The sequence below is a fragment of the Pelodiscus sinensis genome, chromosome 15, assembly GCF_052426305.1.
Source record: "Pelodiscus sinensis isolate ZL-2025 chromosome 15, ASM5242630v1, whole genome shotgun sequence".
Lineage (NCBI taxonomy): Eukaryota > Metazoa > Chordata > Testudines > Trionychidae > Pelodiscus > Pelodiscus sinensis.
Window position 1 is genome coordinate 15,595,491 of NC_143066.1, and position 18,651 is coordinate 15,614,141.

Consider the following 18,651-nt stretch of genomic DNA (forward strand, 5'->3'; position numbering starts at 1 on the left):
TGCTTAGAGCAGGGGGCTGGACTTGATGACCTTCTGAGGTCCGTTCCAGTTCTATGATTCTATGATTCCCAGCTGGCATTTACCCCCTTACAGGAAGAAAAATGTCTAGAAACAAACTGGAAAAGTTGCCATTTCTTCACACAAAGAAGTTGAGGGCTTCCAGTGTTGATTGTATCAACAGCAGTAAGCACCTTAGACAACGAATAAGAATTGCCAAGGGACATGGGTCCTGTCAGTAAAATACAGACTGGCTGCTGCTTTAATAACAACAGCACCCATTCCAAACGAAGAAGGTAAAATGTCCCATTGAGGCAGCATGATGGTGCCAGCTTTATATATCAGATTTGCAGACCCAATATCCCCAGGGGTGAAGGATCCAAATCCCCAGCCCTGTTCTCACCAGGCAAAAGTACTCTCCCATCCACTGAAAAGAGTTGTGACTGGAAAGAGTTGAGACCTATAATGCTAATACCTCCTCTCCTCCCTGTCACCACATCCCTCCTCCCTCTGTTCCCTTTTTTTTCCTCCATGACCCTCAAGATCACCGCCCTTTCCAAACAAGTGCTCCTCCTGCCCTGACTATCACAGAATTTGAACAAATAATTATAATAAAAAATGGCCCCGTCTCAGGGCACTGCTTACCCATGAGACAGCTCTGAAAGGCTCGTCTGGACCAGATAAGGGGGATCCATTCCTCCTGGCCATTTATTGTTCTGCCACAAATGACCCAGCCCTCCCTGCAGCACACACAGCATAAGGCAGTGGCTACTGCATGAATAATGCAGAAAGTTTTGAAATTATAAAAAACGCTTTTTGTAAAATTGCACTTCTCAGCACATTCCATCTTATGACATCAAAACCAATGAATTTACTAAAACCAATGAATTTACACAACCCCTTCTCTCATTTAGAAAATCTACTGGAATTGTAAAGTAATTGTTTGTTGAAAGAGTGCTTTAATGTAAAGGTCCCAGACTTCAGACCCTCACTGCCCCTTTTGTCTAATAAAACCCCTTTTATAGACTAATAAAACATGTAGATGGTATCATGAGCTTTCATGTTAGTCTATAAAGTGCTGCCAGACCATTTTTTGCTTTTAGAGATTCATAGGACAGCAAACAGAAATACTGGATACAAAGTGTTACCTATAAAGTAAATCCTGCCATGCATTCTAGAGCCTGAACTCAACTCACAAGTCCCAGGCGGCTTACCTGGGTGGTCGACAAATACCTTTGATGTCGACACCCGCGCGTCCAGACTATCGCGCTGAGCCGACAAACAGCTGCAGCTGTTTGTCGGCTCAGCGCTGCAGCCATTTAAATTTAAATGAAGCGGCGATTATTTAAATCCCCGCTTCATTTTACTATGTCTGGTAGCCTAATCTACATGCCTCTGGTGACAGAGGCATGTAGTCTAGACGTACCCTCAGTGACCTCCCTATTACCTAGCAGGCCTTCAGAACATATTTTTCAGATAGATAGATACATACATACACAGGCATCTTTTACATAGCATCCGCTCATAAAAAGATTGTGATGCCCAGTGTGACACAGGCTTTCAGAAGAAACCTTCCATGACACTCCTTGATGAGTTAGAATGTAAGTACCAGACTGAGTAGATCCCTGTGTTGCTAAGTGTGGAGGAATGTTGTTGGTGTGGCAGCACTGTAAAGACTGCCAATCGGTGTTCCCTCTAAGATTTTCCATTCATGAGAAGAGTGAGTTTTGTCTTGTGCACCAATATTCAGGCCATTGTGGCACCCACCAGTGGTGATGCTCCCCAAGAGACTCTCCTAGCAGAGAGACCCCAGCCCAGCCCCCTCTTGCTGGGACCCCAGCCTTGCTTCCAGACAGTGCCCCCCACTTTGTGGAGAGTGCTGTTCCCGGGGCAGCCTGTGTGCAGGGCAGGGGCTGCCCCAGGCTGCTCCCCATGGGACTGGCTGCAAGTAAGAAGAAAGCTGCTGCCAGTGCCCTGGGGTGCTGGTGATGGGACAGCACCATGTAGGGAGCTAGAGGGGGTGCACTGACAAGGAGACTGAAGGGAGGCAGAGGATTCTGAGATCCAGAGGGCAGTGGGGGTGGGAAGGGGAAAGAGGTGGGGGAGGGGAGAACAGGAACGCAGGGGCCCCAGTCCCAGGAGCAGCTGTACCGCAGCCCAGTTCCAGTCCTGGCCCAGGCTCAGGAGCAGCCATACTGCAGCTTGGCTCCAGCTCCAGCAGCTATCTGCCACGCAGCTTGTCCCAAGGGCAGTCAGGCAGCCACCATGAGCCTGGGCTGTGGTGTGGCTGCTGCTAGGACTGGGGCCTCAGTATGGCTTATTATTAGAGTGCCCATAGCTAGGTTTTGTGTTTCTGTTGGTGGAGCACACATGCTTCGGTGCATATAAAATTTTATTCCACACATGGATGGAAAAGATTAGAGGGAACATAGGTGAGCAGCCCTTCTTATAGAGGGCCTAGCCTGTCCCTGATTGACTGTCTTCAGCCTCCCTTTTATTGGCTGGTGCCTCAGCCCTCTCCAAGGGCTATTTAATCCCTTGTTAAGCAGTGCAGGGCAACCGTCCCCGTCACAGTACCCTATAGAACAGAGTTTCTCAAAGTGGTCCATGAAACCACTTTGAGATCCTGCTAACTGGCTGCTTCACCATGTTTATTTACTGGCATCACAACCATGGAGCCTTACGGCTCTGATTGGCTCCAGTTTGTGGTATGCAGCCAAGGGAAGCCACAGGAAGTATTGTGGGCTGGACCTCCACATACCTGTGGTTCCCCTTGGCTGCAAACAATGTACTGGAACCAAATGGAGCCACAAGGCTCTGCTGCCATGGTGCCAGTAAATAAACATGCTGGAGTGGCCAATTAGCAGATTTCTCAAAGTGGTTTCATGTTTGTTATTGGGAATGAATTTGTGACTCATTCGGTGTGGTAGCATTTCATAAAAAAAGATTGTTCTTCAGCTCTTAGCAGGCGGTGTAAATAGTATTAATTCATAAAAATTAACCAACCTATGACTGAGGCCAAGTCTACTTTGCAATGCTGTAACTTCCTGGCTCAGGGGTGTGAAAAAACATCCCCCCAAGTGCAGCAAGTTACAGTGCTGTAAAGCATCAGTGTGAACCAGGCTACATTGCTGAGCCCTATTAGCAACTCCTCTCCTGCTGGGTGGTTTACACAGAGCATTGGGAGAGCTCTCTCCCTGCGCTCATGTAGCAGCCATGCTTCCAGTTTAAAGAGCTGCTATAGCAGCACTGCCGTAGCTGCACATTAAACTATAAAATATACACAAAGCCTTAGTCTTAGTCAATAATGACCTTATATTTAAGGTACTGTTGTCATTGCATTATTGTAAAACTGATCCTTGAGAAACTGGTGCTGATATGAAACAGAACCTCTTTTCGCATCTTATTCCTGGCATTGATGATAAAAGAAATGGTGAAGTGCTGTGATACAAAGGAAGTTATCACCTGTAAGCTTCCAGGGGTCCGTACTGTGTTCTGTAAGGTATAATGCCTGTCGCATTCACAAGCAGAAAATTGTAGATGCTAAGCAGACAATTTCAATACTATGGCTTGCTCAATTAAGGCATTTGCATGTTGTTCATACATGGTTTCTCCACAGTGCTTTGTGGGTACTGATAGTTAAGTGCACCTTTTTGTAACTTTAAATTCGCTGGGTGTGTCTAAGGGGGATAACAGGGTGGGAGCTGTGGCCTGGGCGGGTTACATGGTGTGTGTTGTAACTGGAGATGGACAACCACATGGCAGCCCTTGCCCCAGGAGCAGCTGCATGGCAGTCCCAGCTCAAGCCCCAGCACATGGGGCAGCCACCTGCCCCGCGGCCCTGCTCCAGGAGCATCTGGGCAGCTACCACATGGCTCTGGCCCCAGCTTCAGCCCTTCCCCAGGGCTAGAGCTGTGGCCAGGGTGGGCTGTGTGGTGGCTGCCAGAGCTGGAGCTAGGATTGCAGTGTGGGGGACAGCTGGCCCGCGACCCTGGCTCCAGCCCTGGCACACAGGGCAGGCATCCACCATGCAGCCCCACCCGGGAAGCAGTCGAGTAGCCACCACATGGCCCTGGCCGCAGCTCAAGCCCTGGAGTGAAGCTGGGGCCAGGGCCGCATGGGGGCTTCCCAGCTGCTCCCGGGGCTGCGGTGTGGCTGCTCCTGGGGTTGGGGCCACTGGGAAAGCTGCACCGTGGCTCCAGCTCCAGCTCCGGCAGCCATTATGTGGCCCTCCCTGCTGCAGCTGCAGCCCTGGGTAAGGGCTGGAGCTGGGGCCAGGTCCATGTGGTGGCTGTCCAGCTGCTCCTGGGTCGGGGACACAGGGCAGGGGGTATCTCAGGAGCACTTTAGCAGCTACCACATGGCCCTGGCCTCCCACTCTTCCACCAAGACCACCACCACCGCTTATCTTCCACAAAGAAGAAAGGCAAGTGCTGCTGAGCAGCTCTGCCAAGTAGGTGGGCGGGATTACAATTCTTTGTGCATGCCCATGCAGGGAAGCCAAAAACATGGAAACCTGGAAGATTGGTCAGGAATTGGGGGGAGCCTAGTATAGAAAGTGCAGCTTCCCCAGGAAGGTTAGGCATGGGAAAAGGGAGAAGATGTTGCCTTATATATTAAAAATGTATACACTTGGACTGAGTTTGAGACAGAGTTGTTAAAAATCTCTGGGTTAGTGTTAAAAAACAAGGGTAATGTCAAAATACGGGTCTATTGCAGATCATCTAACCAGAAAGAAAAGGTGTATGAGCCTTTCTTTAAATAACCAACAAACATCCAAAGCACAGGACTTGGTGGCAGGGCCGGACGGAGGCATGGGCGAGCTGGGCAGCTGCCCAGAGCTCCAACTGATGAGGGGCGCCTTATGGCAGCTGTAAGGGGCGCGCGGCGTCCCTTACAGCTACCATCAGGAGCTGCGTGCCCGGCTCCTGCAGCGCCGGCCCTGCGGCACCGGCCAGTAGTGCCCTTCCCCCACGGCCGCAGGGCCCTGCACAGCCCGGCGCGCATGCCAGCAGGGAGCCGCGGGAAGCAGCATGGGCCAGGCCACTGCTTCCCATTGCTCTGCTTGGCTACAAAGAGTGATACGGGGCCAGTGGGAGCCACGAGGTTCTGTGGCTGTGGCGCTGGTAAGTAAAACACAGGGGTGGCCAGTTAGAGTGTTTCTCAAAGTGTTCCCCCGTTACAGTTTCAGAAACACTGCCTTATAGTACCCCATCTACATCGTATTTCTCTAGTTTAATTATATGAAGGTCATGTGAGACTATATCAAATGCTTTAACTAAAGTCTAGTTACACTTTCAGAAACACTGCTATACGGGGTGCATAATTGGTTGGATAACTGCTTTCAGGGCATGTCTATACTGGATCAGATCAAATTAAGATATGCAACTTCACATGCAGGGCCAGTTAGGCAGGCAGAACTTCAGATCTCAATGCGTGGATGAGACGATAGTGTAGGGAGCAGGGGTATACATTAATTAGGAACTAAGAACACTTTGGGGAGAGGGGGAGCCTATACAGGAAGGATGGGCTCCACCTAAACCAAGGTGAATCCAGACGGCTGGCACTAAACATTTAAAAGGTCGTAGAACAGTTTTTAAACTAAGAGATGGGAGAAAGTTGATCTGGAAGCAGAGGAGCACGTGGATCAGACAGAGACTTCTCTTAGAGGAGAGTCCATTGATGGACATTCTCTAGGTTTTAATCTGAAAGAGATGAGGGAAGGTGACAAAGTATGGGCCAGATCAGACAGGAAACAATCACATATACAAGAATCTAATACATCAGGGAAGGGCAGACAAATAAACCATGGTAATTTTTTAAAGTGGTTCTACACAAATGCTAGAAGTCTAAATAAGAAGATGGGTGAACTAGAGTACAGCCGCTCCCCGAGTTACGAACAAGTTACGGTCCAACACCTGGTCCGTAACTCGACGTGTTCGTAACTCGGATCCCATAGAGTTACATGGCGACCGCGCTGTTCGTAAGTGCGGATCGCTGTTCATAACTCGGATCCGCATTTACGACCGCTTTGGTCGTAAGTGCAGATGGTCGTAAGTGGAGGTGGTCGTAACTCGGGGAGCGGCTGTATCTTGTATTAAAGGAGAAGATTGACATAACAGGCATCACAGAAACCTGGTGGAATGAGGACAATCAGTGGGACACAACCCTCTCAAGGCTCAGGGTTCCCCCCCCAGAATTGGGGACCCTGTGCTGGCACTCCAGCTCCTCTCTCCCTCTGCTTCCCCAAGCCCCTGATTGATTTTTCTGTGGGTCAGAGGCCCAAAAAAAAAGGTTCCCCACCCTTGGCATAGAGAGTACACTTATAAGGTTTGCAGATGATACCAAGCTAGGGTAAGAGCTTGCAAGTGCTTTGGGGGATAGGGTCATAATTCACAATGATCTGGACAAACTGGAGAAATGGTTTGAGGTAAATAGGGTGAAGTTCAATAAGGATAGATGTAAAGTACTCCACTTAGGAAGGAACAATCCGTCAATCTGTTTCACACATAAAAAATGGGAAGTGATTGTCTAGGAAGGAGTACTGCAGAAAGGGATCTAGAGGTTAGAATGGACCACAAGCTAAATATGAGTCAACAGTGTGATGCTGTTGCAAAAAGCAATCTCTGGTGATAGGATAAGAAGCAATGGGCTTAAATTGCAGCAAGATAGGTTTAGGTTGGACATTAGGAAAAACTTCCTAATTTTCAGGGTGGTTTAACAATGGAATAAGTTGCTTAGGGAGGTTGTGGAATCTCCATCACTGGAGATATTTATGGGTAGGTTAGACAAACATCTGTCAGGGATGATCTAGATGGTGCTTGGCCCTGCCGTGAGGGCAGGGGACTGAGTTTGATGTCTTGAGGTTTCATGCAACTCATGTATTCTATGATTCTATTAACATATGAGTGTCCCAAGCCAAGAAGCAGTTTAGTCACTAACAGGAATCTTTGCTGTTCTTTAGCCACATACAAAGTTAAGGGGAGCCATCTTGATATTTATAGACAAACAATTGGGATAAACAACTTAATACCACAATATGTTGTGTTTATTATCTCCCTTTTATCTTGCTCCTGATGTCTTGGGCAAAACAACACAATTCATTATTATGTCAACCCTTCTTATCTTACAAGGTGTGCTCCTGTAACATCTCTTAAAAATCTACTTATGCAGTTACTTGAAAACTCTCAATATTCTTGTACCATCCTCTCCTATCAGAATATGCTTCTTGCTTAACCAGTACCTAGTGAGTTGTTATTTTGCCAAGGCCAAGCCTACTCTGGTTCAGAGCCTTTGGTTCACATTGGTAGTTGTCTGGGCCTCCAGCAAAGCCTACACCCTGTAACCATTATGCACCCCAGACCCTATGCCAGGTTGTGCCTAGAGGTCCTTGAGTCTCAATAAGACATAAACCAGCTGCTGAGCCTTGCACTCCACTGGAGCCAAATTTGGAGGCCATTATAGATGGAATCTAAGTTGGATGAAACACCTTCTTCCAGCCTCTTGGCATGTGCTACATTATGTCACACTGTCACCTACCTGACGATGTAACTTACCCCTCCTGTGTACCTTGCTGCCTTCTTTTTATGGACCGCAGTGTATTGTGTACCTTCAATATGGAGCTAAATTCAGAGATGATGTCTGAAAGCAAGATGTCTGACCTGAATAAGCATTAGCTTCCCTACATCCAACACATCTCTGCTCTATACTGCACTTAAGCTGGAAGAAAGTTAAGAGAGGCTGTGTTAGCTTTGCTTGAGAGTTCTCAGCATGTTGGGAAAGTCCATAGCAGAGACTGGTGACAGCTGGAACCTCATTTGCAATGCTGTCCCATTAGGACTGCACTATAAGCAAACAGCGGCAGTGATGCGGAGGGCCCAGAGTTGTAAAGGCAAAAAACTTCGCAAGAATTGCTCTGTGTCATGTTAACATTAACTGCACCTGTGACCCCTCTCGTGTCTCTCTCAAGTGCACCACTTGAAGTGCTGGGGCCTATCTGAGTCTTCTCTTTGTGGAAGCCCACAATTCTCCCCCCTCATGGACTTCAGTACCCAAGCTATAAACATCCATGTTCACCACCCGTGATTCCTCAGAAGCGTCAGCGGGGTTTGGCACCTGCAAGAGACTTCCTTTCAGAAGCTGTCACCAGCACATAAATGCAGTGATCCAGAGCAGCTTCTTAAAAAAAAAAAAGTATTTATTATTTATTTATAGCATTGAGAGAAAAGAGTTTGAATGACAAGAGGTCTACAAGCCTAAGGCTTAGCATTTCCCACAGTGCCTTGGGAGGCCCAGCTCTCTAAGACCCATTTTGCAGAGGCTGCCCCCATGTGTAAGTCAGCTCTCCTTGAGCACTTTCCAAACAACCTAATCTCTCCCCCTCCCAGACACTGGATTTTTATCTAGAGCTCTTTGTTTCAGATACGTGGGTCCTGCCGCCCCAGTCAGTCTGTATGATGATGCAGATTGATCAGAGGGAATACTTCAAAGGCATTGACTCCTGTACAAGGATGTTGGAGCCTCCCCAAAAGTGGGGATGTTGTGGGACCCTGTCTACCAAGGTCCTGTTCCTGGCCACACTGTCCCCAGAGCAGGGTGGGGAGCTTTCCCCCACCTGGGATGGTGGAGGGACCCAGGCTCCCCACAGATGCCTGCGCAGCTTTCCCCAACCCGCCTCTGGCTGCAGGGGGATGGGCCTTGGACCTATAGCCCAGCCATGATAAGAGCCATGTTGGCAGCTGTGTGGAGCCATTGCAGACTCTCTACTTGCTTGCAGTATAAGAGGGCCACAGAGAGTGGGCCCTGGCCCATACCCCTGCCTTCCTGGGCCTCCCTGTCAATTAAGTTCCATTGACTGTGTTATATGAAACTACTGTTTGCCTTTCCTTCCTGAAAAACTACAGTGATCTTGTGCAGGAATTAATCCTGCTGTGTAGCAAAGAGCATAACATTCAAGCAGAGGTACATGAGAGTCATAACACAAAATACAGCTATCTCTCACATTCAGCACACTCTGCGAATCCACTAATTATCTGCATTTTATTTTCTTAACTTGCCACTTTTTGTTTTCAGTGAAAGTAGAGATAACTACTTCACTTCCACTTTGTTAGGTCAAGCACCAGTTTCAATGTCTAAAGAGCCACAAGCATCACAAGTTGTATTTGAACTCTACACAGCATTAAGGGACAACCTTGCACACGCAGTCCAGTTCCAGATGACAGTTTTTGCTAACTATGTGTAAACACACAAAGCCTAGCTACGTATATATACTGCTGCTCTGGCAGGTTTTCTTGGCTTCTGCAACATATGGATAGGTCTACACTGTGGGGAAAAGTCAACCTAATGTATGCCCTCCAGATGTGGAAATACCATAGTTGTGTTGACATACCTTAGGTCTAGTTACTGTTGTGTCTATACTGCGGAAGGATGACAGGAGAAACTCTTCCATGGACTTTCCTTATGTTTCTCATTCCAGTGGAGTATGGGTGAAGTTGACAAAAGAGTGATTGGTGGTTGATTTAGCGAGGCCTGATAAATTGACACCCAGGGGGTTGATTGCCACAGCACTGATCCCCTGGTGAGTGTAGATAAGCCTCAACATAGGGAGGCTCACTAGTGGATTCCCAAACTATTTAAAGGGATATTTCCCAATTCATCTATTGTTACTCTAGCCTGTGAAGCAAATTAGGAATACTTTCCTTTAATGGCCAGGGTTTGGGGGGGAGGCGGTTCCCCCAAAGAAAACATGTAGTGGTGAGACTAGTACTTAGAGTTAGTGTTTGGATTTAAAGTTGCTTAACTGCAAATCCTACAGTTTTTAGCAGTCTTGTGAAAAGATTTTTATACTTAACACAAGTTGTGACTGGTCCGGGCATAGGGATTAGTGAGACAGAAGAGTGCACCGTTTCTCTCTGCTCCTGCCTCTGCATGCTTCAAACCTGCTATTTGAAAACCAGCCACCCAGGCAGAACCTATGCTTAGAAAACTTCCTACTTCTCCCTTCCTAATACTCAAAACCTAGATCTCTCATCATTGTCTGTATCCCCTTCCTGCTGCACTAAGGGGACACGTTATCTGAAAAATGCTACTGCCATATGAAGTGAGTGAACCACCTTCTACAGCTGTGTCCTTCATCACGAAACCTCTAAGTCTTTTCTGTGTTTTCCCCTCCCCTGAACCCTTCCAACTCATGATCTTTGTTCTTTCCTCTTTCTTTCTGTTTCTCCTTCCTTCAAAGCTGCAGGGTAGACTGCCCTCCAGCAAGTCATTTAATTTGAAGGTATGTTAGCCCTGCTAATAAAACATATACACTACTTGGGCAGCTCTGCCCTGTTTTTTCTGGTCAGTACCCCCTTCCTATAACAGTTGCACAGAGGGCAACATGGAAAACCTGAGGACATAATAGCCTGCACATCTCTTTCAATCCATAGTACAGAAGTGAAATCATGAGTTGCAGTAGAAACATCCTGCACACCACCACCGGAGTACCCAAACTCCCAGCCCCAGGCATGCTTCGGAGTTGCAATACATGGAGGCAGGGAAATGTGTGCAGGGTTTATTATTGTTGCATACATCTGTGCATTTCTCAGTCTGTTAAAGAAATAGCAGAGGTATTTTAGAACCCTGTGCAAAAATCTATATGTTGTGTGTGTTACACCTCTTGTACGCTCTTGAGGTCACACAATACCCAGGTGGCTGAACTAGTGCAGCAGTTCTATAGTACCTTCCATCTTAATATTTCAGTGCTTGCAGTTATGGTAAAAGTAGCAGATTTCAGTGCTTTTAGGATATGACTTTTGAAAGTGAAAGATAAACAGGCCGCTACAACCTTCTTGTTTAAATAAGCAGCATTCTGTTTTACAGACTTCAGCACTGCCTGCTTTAGAGTAGATTCAATGGTAGATGCCATAATAAACTATTGATTAACAGAATAAAGTAGATGGATGTTTACCATTTTGTGCTTTGGTTTCAGGTAGCAAAAGACAAACCATGGATTCAGCAGTTTTGACTGAAAATAGCTTTCTTGATTTGCTGCACAGCAATATCGATCCATTACATCTATACAGTCTCTTGGACACAAGATTATCTAATGAAGATGAAGAAAACGAACTTTCAATAGGTTAGTAATGCAATGAATTGTTTTCCTGTTTAGTCCAGAATTTGTTAGTCAGGCATTCCTGATGGGTTCCTAACAAGTTTTCTGATCCGTTGATGATTAACTTTTGGCTGCATGTGTGTGGGTATTCCCCTGTCTAACACGTTAGCATGTACAATTAGTCAACATGACAGACTCCGAGAGAGCCTCTAAAGACCACAAACCAGAAAAGGATTAAAAGCACACGGCCAGGCTTATTGTCAAGGAAAGTACATTAATAATCATCGGAGAACAGACTTGCCACTGCGCCACTATGCATATGTGCCCATGAAAATGGAATATCTCAGACAGTACTATGGACCCAGCATGCCCCCTCAGCCAGACAAAGACAATTGTTTGGGGTACTCTTTTATACACAGATACAAACAAGTTACACATCACGCCTGAAATGGCAGGTTGCCACCTCCTGTTGCTTCGTTACCACCCCTTACCTCATACAAAAGGGGGAGGGGGTCAGTCACTATCCATCATGCTGTCAGTTTAGACCTGATCCTGAATCTGGGTTGGTCTGTATATTATTTGTGGGATGTGTGTTGGTACTAAGATGTTTCTTTATGAAGTGTTCTGTTATGACCCCTCTGGAACGTACTTATAGCCTGGTGCCTAGTACCTCTTAGATATGAGTGTTTTTGTAATATCAGCCCTGTTCTTGCCAACTTCCTTAAGCAGACTTGCCTCTTGCTCACAGCTTAACTTTGCTTTATACTAGCAAAGTCGTCACCATTGCTGTCTAGGACTCATACCTGGCCTGTGATATGTGATTTTTCAGGCCCTCATCTTACTACATTCCCCCACTTTTTGTTTTTTCTGGGGAGGATTTTTACCCATCATCCTGGAAAAGCATAATGTGTGGACTGAAGGTGACCCAGTGGGCTAAACTTTACTGTTCACACATTTATGCCCCGTCTGTTCCTGAGTCTGCACATTCCTTGTATGACTGATGCTCAGATTTTATTTGCCACCTGTGTTTTGTCCTTTATGATAGACCCTGGGACCATGACTGAGGAGTGTACTTTTGTGATTTATTTAGAAGCATTCTCAAAAAATTAATATGGATATGGTATATATATACTTGTAGTGTATATTGGGCATATATGTGTAGTATGTATGTGTACATATGACACAACTTTATAATAATTTTATAATAATTAATAATAATTTATTTTCCAATTTGGTACTGTGATTTGATGTTGTGGTGGCATGATAGCAACACACTCCTATTAGGGCATTTATACTTACCATCCGTATTATTATCAATAGCACGCTGAATGTTTTGGAATATTATAATAGGCATAGTTATACTGTGTCCTATAAAATTATATATATGAGAAACAAAACAGAAATTTGGAATAATGACATTACAAATAAGGCCTCTATATAAATGTCTTGTACTGTAATTAGTACTATCCATTCATATTATAGTTTACCCTTATTGCTGGTTGTCTCATTCTGGGATGAGCTTTGCTGGACAGGAGCCAGGAATGGCTAGCTTCTCTGTTCCACTAGTTGCAATGTTCTGTGATACACCAGTAGTTGATATAGATGCAATTATTTCTTATAGATGCTGTCTTCCAGATAACCCACTGAATGGACAGTTACCTATTTATTAATTATTGCTGTGTTGAGATTTAGTGTTGGTACCCAGACACAGAACAAAATTGTTTTGAACGTGTGTCTCAATTAAGGTACAATGTCCCTAATCCAAATTATGACTAGTTCTAACAGGGAATTTGTTTAGCCAACTTGTAGTTCTATGCAACTTAATTTCTTTCTTTTTTAAAAAAAATTGTTCTTCTCTTTTTTTCATATTTTTTGCTGCTATTTGTATGTTGATTTTTACCCGTGTTGTTTAAACAGTTTACCAATGTTATGCACATTGTAAATGGTGTACAGCAATAATACAACAATACAGTGACACGGCAATAAAACAGTTGGTTTTACACAGTAGCCAAGTTTATATTAACTAACAATAATTTCTAGATGACTGCCAGCTTAATTGTCCATATATGGTAGATTGAGGTGAACAGTCTCTCATTTATAAATCACATCATTTTTCTTGTATTGATGCTTAGGCATTTTTCACTGTATTCTGTTATCTTCTGGTGTGTTTGTAGTATAATATCTTCTGGTGTCTTTGGTCTGTAGGATGAAACCTTAAACAGCTTAAGTTAGTTAACATAATCAAAGTTTTTTGTTTTGCATGAACTTTGTTTTAGTAACCCAAATTTAATAAACGGATTAATTTAGTTTGCTTTTAATGTAATAAGGACCATGTCTTTTATAATACAAGCTAAACTTTTGCAATTGTTGCATAAACGTTGATTTTTTACTTGAGATGCATTAATATTATTTTATTCTAAAATAATGCTTAACTGCTAAAATACATACTCACAATTGTCTATGTGGTGTATTGTTTTCCCGTGCTGAACACCTTGTTTAAAAATGAATTTTTAAAACAGGTGTATGTAAATACTTTGAAGGTATTAAACTTTTATGAAGCTGTGTTTTGCTTGGGAGTCCAGTGTGGAAACCTTGTGAAAAAGTTTGGCTTGTTTTATGCTTAAATCGCTATTTTTAAACATTGCTATGTTATTCTTCTAATTATATTTAAAAGTGAAAACAAGTTTGTAAAAATCTATACAAAAATTGTCGTTTTGTTAATATTATCTTAACCTTAATGTTGAGGTTTCCATTTACATTTTTTCTTTGAATTAATTTTTTTTTAAATTAAAATTATAATTAATAAAAAACATTATTTTTGTTTGCAGTTGCAATATTTGTTGAGGCACAAATATTATGTACATATATTTGTAACTGAAATCTTGTTGAACTTTGCCAAAAAATTGGTACTCATAATATAATTATACCCCAAACATAATAGTAAAATTGTGTGGTACAACATTTGTTTAAAAAAAAAAGTATAAAATTGACTTCCATTGCAACAAAATAAAAATAATAAAAAAGTAGTGATGTAACACAATAGACAATAAAAGACCTCCTATCTGGCGGGCATCATGTCCTGGATGGCTGCCTTCTTCCTTGTCCACCTTCTTGCCCCACCCTCTGGGAAGCTCACAACAGGCATCTCCAGGCCAGAGTCCATGATGACGATGGGGGAAAGGGACCAACCTCCCCCTAAGATGCAGTGCAGCTGCTCATAAAAGTGACAGGACTGGCGTGCCGTTCCCTGGCCTTGGGGTAGACCAGTCCGAGTTCTTTTATTTTCATGCACACCTGCTCCTGGATGTCCATGTGGCCCTTCTGGCCCAAGTTTGCAGCCATCCAGCTGTAAACATCAGCATTCCTGTACCTGGTGTAGAGATCCTGGAGATTAGCCTCCTCTCCCCAGACCTCAATGAGATCCAGGGCAGGGGCTTGGGAGCTGGCTGTCGGCTCATTAGCAGCCCTGTGGGGCTTGGTGGGAGTCCTGGGGTCAGCTGTTGCAGCTCAAATGGGGCCTGCAATGTGGCACAGGTGCCTGGCAGGGCCTGAGTTGTGCCACAAGCAGTTTTTCACCTGTGGATGCAGCTTTAAAGGCTGCAGGGGAAGGGAAACTAGAGTTCTGAGGGGTATGGGCAGAGTGGCCACCAGGGCAGCTATGAGAAATCCTGGAGGCCAATTATTTCAAAATAACTACAGCTGTGCCATCCACACACACCTTATTTCCAAATAGCTATTTTGAAATAAGCGTTATTCCTTGTGAAATGAGGGTTTATTAATCTGGAATAAGAAGCCTGTTATTTGAAAATAATTTTGAAATAATGCACTTGCTATGTGGATGCTCACCTTGTTATTTTGAAATAATGTGAGTTATTTCCAAATAATGCTGTAGTGTAGATGTGCCCTCAGTTATTCCAGTGAAGCGCCACTGACTTGATCAGTTACTTCCTGATTCTTACCAGTGTGAAAGAAAATCAGGCCCAGAGTTTTAAGCATTGTAATTAGATTTGTTAGCCTTAAATGTGGTTTCCATTCCCTGTGCTATGAGTTAACTTGGAGTCAACATCCTAGTGAACCAACATCTATCACAACCATCACAGAATGAATGCTTCAGAGAGAAGTAATAATTCTGCCCTTTTGACTTGTCCTGCATTCTGGATTTCTTCAGCCTGGTTATGACATTCATTGACATAATTGTAACTTCTTTTTTTATTCTAGATCCTGAAATTGATACCAACAGCCATGATCAGTTTAGCAATTTGGATGTCTTTTATACAACAGAAAGCAATGAAAGTGAAGAAGAAACTCTCTTTTCAAATACAGGAGAAGCTTATTCTAGAATAGGTATGAAATTATTTGGGGGGTGAGTGATGTTTTGGGGCTAACCATATCAGTAAGGGGCTCTTCACTGCTTGCCCTTTAAAACCCCGAGTGCCATTATATTGTGTCACTTTGGTGAAACCAGCAGCCTGAAACCAGCAGCCTGGCCATATGCACAAAATCTTACCCTGGCTTCCATCAGCTTAGTTACTCCTTGTAGGGTAACACCAACAGTTCTTTCGATCAAAAGTCACCTCAAATCCATTCTTCCTGAGTTCTGAACTACCAGACATATGGAACACTCCCCTCTGGGACATCACGCACCCCCAGCTATCAGCCCATTGTGGCACCCACAGTCCATAGAGGCTGAACAACAGAAATCAGAAACAACAGAAACAACAGAAAAAACACAGACTGAAAGCTGAAATAGAAAGGGAGAGTTGAACAAAAACAGGTCCTGGAAAATAAACACAAAGACTCTACCTCATACTTTACACTTCCACGTTAGATAAAATTCCTTTACTAATACTAAGGAGCTATGCCCCCTGCTCACTACACTCACCAACCCTCTCCCTCTCTCTCCTCTGCCCCTGGTGACTTTCATGACCAGAGAGCATGAGAGCTACACTTGCCAACCCTCCACTCTATGGAAATAGGTGTCTGGCCAGTGAGGAGGGGACAGGAGCGGACTGGGGGCAAGGTGTTGGGCCAGAGGGAGAGTGCAAGAGCAGGTGAGGGTGCAGGAGCAGGCTGGGAGTAGGTGTCTGTCTAGGGAGTAGGGGGCAGGAGCAGGCTGGGGATAGGTGTCTGGCTGTGAGGAGGGTGCAGGAGCAGGCTGAGGATAGGTGTCTGGCTGGGAGGAGGGTGCAGGAGCAGGCAGGGGGTGTGGGGTCTTGGTGGAAGGGATGAGTGAAGGGGCTGGGTGTGCAGGGTCTTGGTGGAGGGGCTGAGTGAGGGGGCTGGGAGTGAGGGGTCTTGGCAGGGCAGGGTCTCACCAGAGGAGGTGTGTGAGGGGGCTGTGTGTCTGGGAGGAGGAGGTGTGTGAGGGGACTGGAGCTGTGCTGGGAGCCCACACGGGTACTCCAGCCTTGCCCCCTCAAGCCAAGAACCCACACCTCCACCTGACTCACCTCCCTGCTGAGACTCTGCACCCTCAGCCCCCTCTCACACACCCTCCACCAAAACCCTACAATCCCAGCCCCCTCAATTACCATCCTGCTGAGCAGTGGGGAAAGCCTGCAAGAAACACGTCCCTATGCTGGTGTTCCACCAGCTGGAGGAGGGAGAAGGGAAGTGGCAATACGCATTCAAGCTGGATCTGGCTGGGAGCCTTGGGGCTTTCCCATCCTTCCTCAGGAAACCAGCATTCGTGCTTCAACCTCATGGGGGGAGGAGAGGTGAGGCTGGAGCACTGGCATAGACTCCCTGCTATGGAGGAACAGAGGGGCCTGAGCTGGAGCTGAAAATGAGCCTTATTTGACTCAGGAGCCATAGGTTGCTGACCCCTGGCATAAGAGGCGGGGCTTTCACAGCCAGAGAGCATGAGAGCAGAGTGCTGATGTAATTCTGCCAAATGTCAGGAAAATCTTTTTTATATATAGAGAGAGACAAGTTACCTATTGCCACTGAAACAACTTACATTACTTGTGGTGAAGGAGCAGCAGCCATCTGTGATGTGCACATGCATAGGGCCTGCCCTATGTGGGAGATGATACTGAATCCCAAATGATGCAACCAGAAGCTGTACCACATTGCTTTGCTTTCCCCCCTCTCTGCCAACCCCTGCTGCATGCACCAGCCCTCCCACTAGTTCTGCAGACAACCAAAGAGACTCTGTCCTCACTAGCTCCTTGCCTTTCCCACCCATGGCATTTGGGGGCATGTGCCCCCCACACTTACCCCCTGATATGTATAGAGGACAGTAATACAATATGCAATCCATTAATTTAACCTCTCTTTTGAGGGTTTAACTTTCTGTTCAGTTTAGGTTGTCTGAACCCGATTATAATAAAGGAGAAGGTCCATATTAGCTGTGAATGTTTTTACTTTTCCCTTCCTCTATATAATGGTACCTTACAAGTTATAATTTGATCACAGTTAACTAGTCAGGCCTGCTTCAGTCTCATTTTGTCTAAGGCTATGTCTACACCTGCAATTGATTGATGAAAGTTTCAGAGTTCACAGGTGTTTAAATGCACACCTGCACACCGAACAACAAATGTTTTTCCGTGGCAAGTGCATGTGAACTCCACTTTGTCTGCAGGAGCACTGTCCTGCTGGCAAGAGAGAGCCACTCGTGGATGCTAGAAATATTTTATTCACAAACGTGCCAACAAACAGTATTTACATGTCAACTTTTAGTGACAGGGCTGTGTTGACACAGCATTGTCACTAGAAGCTGTGTAGTGTAAACATGCCCTTTTATAGTTAACATTTTAACATTTACTAGGGCGCTGCGCCCACTGCTCGCTATGCTTGCCAAACTTTGATGAAGTTATTCTGTCATGCAGCAGGAAAAACTTATTTATATCTTATAGAGAGATATGTTTAAGATGTTATTATTTTCAGTAAAGCCCATCCTGATTACCCCCAGGCCACCTAAAATTGCAATGTCTCTCTCTATATTTTAGAGTGCATCTGTCTGTGCATCTATTTATCTGTTTGTTCAAGAACTCCTTCTAAATTGTAAGAGCTAGGACCATCAAAGTTGGTACGCAGCTTCCTCTTATCCTAACTTAAACCCAGGTTAGGGTTGGTTGTACCTGGAAAATGGGTAGTGCCAGGAATGGGACTATTTCCTATAACATGGAAAGGGAGAGGCACAGAGAGAGGAGGGATGCAATACTGAGAGTGGCCAACAGGGCTGGGGCTCCACCAGCTTGCCTGCCTGCATACCAGTAAGGATCCCCCTGCCCCAAACCTGTAGCCTGTCCCCCTTTGGAGATCCTGCAGACCATGGAGGGAGATGCTGGAAGGGGGGTAGCCCCCAGAGCCTGTCTCCCTTGGAGAGCCTCGAGGCCATGGTGGAGGCTGCTGATGGGGAGTAGCTGGAGAGGGGAAGCCCCTGGAGCCTCTGCTCCTCCCCCCCCCAATAGCCTGCAGGCCCAAGGAGTCATTGGGGTGGGGGGCAGCTGGATGGGATGGCAGCTCCCTCAGTCTCTCTTCCCTAAACAGCTTGGAGTCTGTGGGGGAGGCGCTGAACGGGGAGGCACCCTCCAGAGCCTGGTCCTCTCCAGATA

General features: G+C 45.5%; 1 protein-coding gene across 6 annotated transcripts in view; it reads left to right on the forward strand.

The window, feature by feature from the left end:
• Positions 1-18,651, forward strand: part of CIITA (class II major histocompatibility complex transactivator) — an 89,615-nt gene that overhangs the window by 23,726 nt on the left and 47,238 nt on the right. For all 6 annotated transcript variants that reach the window (XR_012896117.2, XM_025183390.3, XM_014572276.4 and 3 more), the window contains exons 2-3: positions 10,970-11,116; positions 15,311-15,436. Coding sequence is in view for 5 of the 6 variants with exons in the window: in XM_025183390.3 (XP_025039175.2) it covers positions 10,970-11,116; positions 15,311-15,436 (273 nt within the window). In the remaining variant the exon portion in view is untranslated. The remainder of the gene's footprint in view (positions 1-10,969; positions 11,117-15,310; positions 15,437-18,651) is intronic.